This window comes from Haliotis rubra, unplaced genomic scaffold (assembly GCF_003918875.1).
Source record: "Haliotis rubra isolate DU_JTF1 unplaced genomic scaffold, ASM391887v1 Scf47, whole genome shotgun sequence".
In the NCBI taxonomy this organism is placed as follows: Eukaryota; Metazoa; Mollusca; class Gastropoda; order Lepetellida; family Haliotidae; genus Haliotis; species Haliotis rubra.
In genome coordinates this window covers 1,979,125-1,988,641 of record NW_025767157.1, presented here as the reverse complement: position 1 = coordinate 1,988,641, position 9,517 = coordinate 1,979,125, and the positions used below count along the sequence as shown (strand labels likewise).

At 43.1% G+C, this 9,517-nt stretch overlaps 1 protein-coding gene across 1 annotated transcript; it reads right to left on the bottom strand.

The window, feature by feature from the left end:
- Nucleotides 1–4,667: 4,667 nt before the first annotated feature.
- Nucleotides 4,668–7,975, bottom strand: LOC124290626 (frizzled-4-like). Its single transcript, XM_046727396.1, has one exon. The coding sequence runs from the start codon at nt 7,051–7,053 to the stop codon at nt 5,335–5,337; it is 1,719 nt and encodes a 572-aa protein (XP_046583352.1). The 5' UTR covers nt 7,054–7,975; the 3' UTR covers nt 4,668–5,334.
- Nucleotides 7,976–9,517: the final 1,542 nt, after the last annotated feature.

Sequence of the window (9,517 nt, the reverse complement as noted above, 5' to 3'; positions counted from 1 at the left end):
TAGTTGCCAGCCAACATGTGTCATGGTCAGAGTATATACATCTTATCATCATGTACACTTATAAAGCTTATACCATGTCAACACTAACAACTTGTGCTATAAAAGTGACATGTCTCGCCATACACTCCTTATAGCATTATAACATTGTATCGACCATGGAATCATTTGGGGAAAAACTAGGGCTCTAGACTAGACCAAAATATAAAACCTATGTAGATTTTTATTCTCCAGAAAAGACAAGTTTTAAACACCGTTGTACAACGTGTTCTCCCGCGCTGACAGTAATGATTGGTATACACTGGTAAATAATTTGTATTCAATCTCCTGTTCTTTAATCAAAGCTGAATTATATGTATTCATCGGTATGACTTGACGTTAAATTATATATTGCATACCTGTATTATTTGCGATAAATTATTAACATTATTAAACACCGACGTAGAACTTGTTCTCTGGGGGGAAAACTAACTGTTATACAGTGGCGTACAAGGCATTGTATATCAAATAATGCCTTGTTATACACCAATGTACAACTGGTACTCTGTTATGTCTTAATAAACACAAATTTACATCTTGCTATAATAACTTATTAATATATACACATGTACATCTTGAAGTGTAGTTATGCTTTACTTTTACATGCAATCGGTGTGTAACGTATTCGGTGCTAAATGCTACTTTACTGTACTCGGTGTACAATTTGTACTGTATTATGACTTACAACAATACACCGATGTACATTTTGTATGCCCATTATAACTTACAACTGTACATCGATGTACAATATGTACTGTATTATTACTTACAATTATTACACAACGATGCACATATTTTCCTGCATCATGACTTACAATAACTTCTTTGAGTTGCATTTTAGAAGTTGGGAAGTACAATATAGAACAAACTTTATGGATAACAACTTCTTTTTATTCGTGAGTGCGACGTTTCGATACAGATTCTTGTACCGTTGTCAAGCATAATGGAACATGAAGAAGGGGGAAGTGTATATATACTGGATGTAACAATGTAACAAAGAAAACAACATAATTAACATAAGTGGCTAGGCAGAAAGCTGATGAAGCCAGAGAGTAGACAAAGGACAGGCGTGGAAGCCAATGATGTACAAATAATAATGAGATGTTTATACAGCAGAGTTTACATTGTTACATCCAGTATATATATACTTCCTCCTTGTTCATGTTATGCTTGACAACGGTACAAGAATCTGTATCGAAACGTCGCACTCACGAATAAAAAGAAGACTTACAATTACACTCCGATGTACAATCTATATACCTGAATACATGACACGTTTATGGACAACTTCTTCTTATTCTTTACACGACGTTTCTGAGCTAATTCTTGCTCCTTCATCAGGTGAATACTTTCAAAAACTTCAATCTATATACCGTTATAACTTACAACTGTACATCTGTGTACAGTCTGTACTGTATTACGACTTACAAGTATACACCGGTATGCAATTCGTGAATGTCTACTGTACAGCGTATGCACCACAGATATTTCAACGCCGGTAATGCGTTATCATGCACCAATATGCACATTGTAGTATTAAACAGTTACACAAATACAACCCGCGTGACATGTGCACAGTCCGTGATTTATGTGACATTGAACAGGTTACAGCTCCGTGGAATACGCTCAGGCAACAACTGTCAAGTGTATTTGATCTTGCGATATTCTGAAACCATGGGTTTACTCAGCAGCGGGTCGGAATTAACGTATTGTATTACTGGGTACTTAAAAAGGTAAAATAATGCAGGGGGAATTCTTTTCAATTCTAAAAATCAAAATACTTTCTCAACAGTGTACAATAGATTATACATAAAATATATTACTTAGGTATACATATGGTTACAATACAACACGTGTTCTTGGTACCTCTCGATTGAGGTGGACACACGAATCTGGTCAATGCATGTCGACTTATATTGCAACAAGTAGGGCATAACGCACGCATACTGGCGTTCGTCATTTGTAACAATGCAAATGAATTTGTTTGTATGGCGATTTTCAACTTTAGTGTCCATGTGTCCATGAGTGAACTACTAGACAAGGTGAAATGTGATTACAATATCCCTTGTTGAAACAAGATTGAAATTAAATCGACGGACAGGATGATACTTTGTCCCTGGTGTCGATATTTTTCACCAGTGTTGTGGGTTCAGATCGGTCTGGTGATGAATAGGGACAGATGATTAAAACTCGGGGATTCTACAGGGGGATTACTGACGTGCCTGTCGCCGTCACGTGTAGATAACGGTGCAGATGGACTCAGCCTTCATCGGCAGATGGGTCCCCCGATTCGTCCCCCGGCACCCCCGGGCCTGCCGTTGAGTACACTACCCTACTCTGCTCATCCCACTCGACTAATCCCCGCACCGCCCAGGCGGAGCAGGAGGAGACTCGCCTACAACCAGCTATGTATTTAGAACTTCCTCGGGAAGGTTCAGAGTTTTTTGTCTCAGAGGAACAGCGCTTCCACTATGTAGGGCAAATGCCATTTGAACAGAAGAGTTTGCCAGACTGGTATTTTTTTAAAATAAAAATGTCTACCATATGCTTTGCAGCCATAAACTACTTTCGTAGATGACGAGGTTTTAACAAGCTGGAAAAAAGCATGACCCACGCCGTTCGATTAGAACAATTTGAAATGTGGTTGTGCTCTCTCCTTCGTCCACATAACTGACTGTACAGAGGTATTTTGGAAGCAATGTCCGGTATGCGTTCAAGGCCGCTAGCTGTGCTGTGTATGCACGACCTTCTGGGACATTGAGACCGCGTGGAGCTCAACCTAAACAAGAGTCAGAATGCACGTGCATTTTACGAGAGTCACGGACAGTGTCGCTGCTCCTAACGTGATAAGGCCGTGTATATCTGGCATACAGACATACCTGTATCCGGTCCTCTTTACCAGTCAGTTTTGGCGCGGTTTATCCACTTAGGCGCCTTGCTTCCATAAAAAAATCAATAATGCAGTGATAAATAAATCCACTCCATTCTACACGTTTGCAAGCAAGTTGTCTTCCAAGGTTACAACACGTTGTTTTAGACAACGCCAACACAGTATGTAAATTTCAGCCCAAATCAACAGACCATCCTGGCGAATGTTTGATGGTTTAAAAGGTGTCGCATGCGGATCATTAATACAGTTCATGTAGCCACGGAGTATGAGGGGAAGAAAAGAAATAAAGGGTAATAAATGTTTATGGCGACCCCGACTGGCCCGCCTGCTAGCGTACTGCTTATATTTAGTCCAGTCTCCCTTTAAGCACAGTTCTGAACCGTAGCCGCCACAGCAGACGACAAGCATGTTGGAGGGAATTGTGTACGATGGTGTGGTTTCATCGTCCGACTAACTGTATAGAAGTAGAGTTAATTACACCACTCAGATTTGTCGGGTTATGATATCGCTCATTATCACACACGCCAAGTGGAGACTCACACTCAGAAGCCGTTAGATCTGCTCTTTATGCTGAAGTAATTTGTCAATATTTAGAGATATGAATCGATGCCATGGTCGAGTAGGTCCCGAATCCTCACGTTCCCCCCAACCTTATTGTAACAGTACCACGCGGAATAACTACCGGTTTGTTCCCAGTAGCAATCAAGCATACTCTCTTGCCTGCCCTGGTGTGGAAACCCACAAAGCGACCCAGGACCTAAAGAAGGGGATTGAAAAACGATAGCCTTTCAAGAGCAGACGATATTTTGGTCGAAGCTCCCGCCATAAGAAAATCGGGCTAGCTGCTCGCCTTGCTGTCAAGCATGGCTGATAAATCTCCCCCTTTAACCTTTCCGGGGAAGATTTATCTCTGACTACTCTTAGCGTCGTGAGTACAAGTGATTGCGCTCGTTCCCTCCCTCTCTCTTTCCAACATGCGCGGGCTACTGCAGCGTAAACCAGTCCCAAACCTTTATCAACATCTCCCTTTGGCTCCATTATCCGTGTAAATGGAGGTCCGGCATTCACAGATCGGGCTGCTGTTCCACACATACACGCGCCAAATCAAATGTTTGTACAACCTCATCTGGAAATTAATCTTTTATCACACATGTGAGTGGCAGACAGATAGCTAAATTGTTTAGCTGGGCCGGACGGAATGTCCAGACCCCTCTCCACAGCCATAATGTAATTGACAGAAGCTATAGGACAGAGGAACTACGGGAAATACGCTAAGTGTTTGCATCAGTGAATAACCGGGTATTTGTCTACCCCTCTGGAGTATGCTCGCCTCGGGAAAGGGAACCCTTGTAGAATTTCAGGTGGACTGGCTTGTAATGATATCAGGTGTCGGGTGGACCACATCTGCGCCTGGGCCCTCTACTTCAGCGCAGGCGTGGCCCTGTGAGACCAGGCTTAACGCTCAACGCCGAGGCCAATGCATGTAATTCAACACAAATGTCCATGTGTTTTGCTAACTTTAGGCTGGCTAATAGCGTCCTCTGAAAGCTCAAGTCCCTAACCCGAAAACGCTTACTTGAAATTCGAGGAAAGAGAATTCCACTGAAATTGCTCACTTCGCCGATTGGAAGCACTTTCTATCCCTAATTCCACCATGTCAATCTCACCTAGCTCCTACCACAATAAACCAGATTCCTTAGGATGTACGCAGTACGTGGTGACAAAAGACAAATATCTGACATAGTTTTCAATTTTTCATTCAGTTTAAAATTATGTACACATTTTTGCAGATGTAGGCCATTTAATATGGGACTCTCCGTAGTTGGTACACAACAAAAGTACATATAATTTCATAGTCTTAAAACAGTCAAATCTATTTTCATGACGGAAAACAACGAACGTATAGGATTCTTTTTGGTATCGCTTCAGCATCAACAACAGTGAACCTTCGGGCATATGTACTTAGGATTTCAGTTTCTCGTGTACAGGTACAACATTCAGCTGGGGGTCAGGGCGGTGCCCCTCAGCAACTCCCGACCCCACACATAACAATCACTACAAAATACTTGCTAGTAAGGACTTAGATATCTTGAACCTTGCACGCCTTTCCCTGTCATACACATCCCTCTTTGGGACAACAGCAACAACAATAATAAAGAATTACCCGTAATCCACTTCCTTCACAGAGCTATACAAATGTAAGTTGGTCCTTTTGGCCTGCTGTAGAAGGTTTCTCTAACGCCGAGTATTCGCCAACTATGAAAAGCACATACACCACACGCACATGGGACTATCGGCGCAGGGAGCTTGGTCCGTCACCGTCATGACGTGCACGACTGTGACAACAATAACAACAACAGCAGCGACGATGACGACGACGAGGACGATGGTGACGCGGCTAGTTCCAACTACACCACAGTTTCATTGTCAGACTTATTCATATTTCTCTTGGCTTTTTCTTGCATTCGTATTGTCCTGTTATTCGAGGGTTTCAGAGGAATTTGGTGATAGTGGTGAACAGGGACTGCGTATTCCCAGTTTTTGCGGTCCTTTCTCCTTGAAAACAATTTTTTGCCGAAATTTCTCCAAGAACTGACTGTTTTGGCTGACCACATCCACATGCCACTTGTAATCCCAACAACAAGGGACATGAATAGTTTCAACATGAACACCTCAATATTGGGGGTATTGGTACTGTCAGCAAAATACCATGATGTCCTATTGGTGTACTCGTACAGCAGACACCCGATCACACACGTGGCCGGGGCAGTGTACAGTACTGAAAAAATGCCAATTCTGACCATTAGGACCTCCAGCTTGTCAGTCTTCACCCCATCCCCACGCACCTGTTTCCGGATATTGAATAATGCCACAAACCCAGCCACTAGGAAGGACGTTCCTACTAAGAGGTAGACGATCAGGGGTGCAATGGCGAACCCCATCAGGGTGTTAGTGTTCTGGTTCCCTACGTAACAGATCCCTGTGATCTCGTCGGCGTCCACGTCTCTCATGACGAGGATGACGATAGTTTTGATGGCAGGGATGGCCCACGCTGCCAGATGGAAGTAACTAGAGTGGAGCTGGATTGCCTCGTGTCCCCACTTCAACCCCGCCGACAGGAACCATGTAAACGTCAACACAACCCACCACAACGAGCTGGCTGTGCCAAAGAAATATAACAACAAAAACACTATAGCACAATCAGTATTCTCCAGTCCTTCTTGAATGAGAATTCCCTGATCACTCTGACTTTCCGTGTCCGTACTATCACACGATATAGACTGACGTCCTGCAATAAGTCTTACAATGTAGGCAATACTGTAGATATTGTAACACATAGATAGGAAGATGATGGGTCTCTCAGGGTACCGGAATCTCTGAGAGTCTATAAGAAAGGTAAGCACTGTAAACAGAGTGGCGACAAAGCATAGCCCGGCCCATATGGCCATCCAAACGTCAGCAAAAAACTTATCCTCAGTTGTGAAGGCATCATGCTCCGAACACTTTAAAGCACATCGTTCTGTCCTGTTTATATATATATACTTTTTGGGGTGTCTGTAGTGTTGGCAGTTCCTTGACCCATGTGTTAGTGTATGTTGAGGGGGGTAATTTGAACTTGTCTCGGGTCTCATTCTCGTGGGTTCACCTGGGTAGTCATCTTCTTCCCCTGCTGGACCGTCCATGCACATGTGGTTCTGGTCATTACGAACTGGAAACTTGGAACAGTTGAGAGCCGAGGGCCAGGGATAGCCGAACTCATTCAAAACAGGCTGGCAGCGTTTCCGAACACTCTCACACAGAGGTCGACAAGGACCGATCGGAGTTAGAACTTTCTCTGTACACATGGGCAAGTACACTGAACACAGGAAGAACTTGAGTTTCTTCGAGCACCCGTATTGTATGAGTGGGGTGAATGTTTGTAACTGAAGGCTGGCGTCTTTCTGGTCCTTGTGGTCGACCAAGTTGGGCATGCCAGTCACGTTGTACCCCTGGCCCTTGCACATGTCAAACTTGATGGGCTCACACGTTCTCACAGCTTCCGAGGTAGCAACTCCGGGCACTTTGGTCAGTAGTACCGGGCCCAGGAAGACCACTAACAACACGTAGACTGCCAAGTAAGTGCCCATTTCTGCTGATAGTGTACTCCGTAAACGCAATAATAAACTGCTAGTCAAGCGGTTGTAAAGAGAGGGGGCCTCGTTCACTGTCTCTCTCTCTCTAACAGACCGCGGGGCTCCCGACCTCTTCTTCTAACGCTGTCATGGCGAGTTCCATGATGGTCTCTGGGTACTCACGGCGTTTAGGGTACATCCATGCATCGGGTCCTTAACTTAGGACTCCCTCTCAATGAAGACGGGACACAAAACACGCACCGCATCGACCGAGGCTACATGAAATCTGTGAGAGAATCATTCGTGGATGCATTGAAAACAGGCTACACTGTCGGATTCATCAGTGCTCGGTTTCACACGGCTGTGAGCCAATAAGCGTTAGTGTTATTCTTGGTAGCTCCGCCCCCTTCCCTCTCAGCGTACACAGCCAGGCCCATCACTCACCTTGTTATGTGTCAATCACTGCCTCTGTCCACTTTTCTCGACTACCGCCTTTCAATCGTTGATCAACCGGGGACTCATTCTTCCATCGTAATAATGGCCGTATTCATTCAAACTTGTTCACATTTAGGCGGACCATTCCGGTTCTTTCTTTGCAACCTATTTGCTCGTCCTACGGCGGGCGATTGGTATGAAAGGGGAACCTGGAGTCAAAGAACGACAAACAAGTGTCCACAGCTTCTATTCTAGAGGAGGCGCAAACTTCTATACCGGCATCAGATGAGCACAAACAGTTCACAAGACGACAACTGCAATCTTCCACGCTCTACATGCTAAACGACAAATTACAGCCATACTCTCAACCACAACTATATAATCCACCCAACAGCTCGACTCACCAAAACTTTTGAAACTTCTAACTTCTTAGCAAACACTGCCTACTCGTTGATTTGATATATGATGCAAACAGGAGCACGTGTTTGTTTGGGATACAAATGTAATTGAGATGTATCGTTCGTAATGATTTGTTTCCCAACAAGCCTACTGTCGTTATTCCTCTGTTTCAAAATCAATAACTGGATTGTCAGTCACGTGCTGCTAGACGGCTTCATCGGGAGAAGTGCTTCACCCAACTCTGTTCAAAATCATGTAACAGCAGCATTGAGATATGAAGGGGTATATTTAAAAAATAACTTTTAAACTAAAACTTGATTTAAGTATTGCCATAAATCGTGTTAATAACTCAGGATGCCTTGGGCTACAAGATCCACGCGCGGGAAAGAGCAGACGACGCAATCATGTAATGCCCTCTGGCGGTTTGTACACAAATAAGCCAAAGAAAGATAACTCTTACGGATTATGTTTCTCACCGTACGAAAGATGAAAATCTCAATATATATGCATGAGAGATTCTTTTGAATCTAAGTAATAATATTGTGTCCGGGAACCGCTGTTCGCTGACCCAGATGTGCCGTATGCTCTCGCTAAGTCGAACACTGACAACAACAGTGATGATAGCCAAGCATTCCAAAAGGCATTTCTCGCGCATAAAACCATTCGGATGGGCGAGAGTCATTATCGTCCTGACAGATAGCAATTCAACGGCGCGTGGCTCTTTTAAAGCGTCCCAATCGTGTGACGTAAAAAACGTTGAAGAACGTGACAAGCAAAACGCTTGATAAATGACAACGTTGGGTAGATGCAGTTGTCATGCTTCTTGGGTGAAATTTGTCAAGCTGATCGAATATATTATGTGAGATATTAAACACTCATAAAGTAAGCGCCGGAGGTGTCAGTGCGTCTCTTTTCTTCAGATCTCGCGTATACACAGTGATACGGCGCAGCCTCGTGGTCACGCTTGAAGGAACACAGGTAAAGACGTTGTGTCTTACTGAGTTAAAAGCTACTGAAATTTTGGGGAGAAATTTATGGGCATAACTAAACACAGCACTTAGATCTTTGTTCATCCAGTCAGTCTGAAAGCTAAGATTATCATAAAGGTATGATTTTGTAAGGATGTGCTTTTACGATGTTGCAAAAGTAAGTTGATCGATTCAAAATATGAAGAAGTAATTGGCGCATATATTTTTAAAATGTAAATGTTTTTCTTTTTATTTATATATACAGCGTCAAGGTAATTTATAAATTAGTTACAGCAATAAAACATGCAATGTCGATGGTCACTTCATTGTCGCTGGCTGTTAGCTGTCGCTATGGAAGAAAGCATGGATGAACGGTGGACAAGAGCCTTTACTTGAGAACGTCATATCTGAACAATATTCCCAATATAACGTCAGTGAGAGTGTGGGTGTTATAATCATGTTTGATGGAATTCAGGCCGTGAAACACTTTCTAAGAAACGCTCTCTTATCAAGCTGGGAAAAATGCAATCTGAAGGAAGAACAGCATATATCATGGTGTCGGCGAGGAGAAAAATTCAAAAGAAATATTCATGGTAACATTTTCATTTCTGTGAGTTAATGTGTATAGATGTACATTTAAAAAAGCTATTATGTTTGTTTCATTGAATATGTTTGGT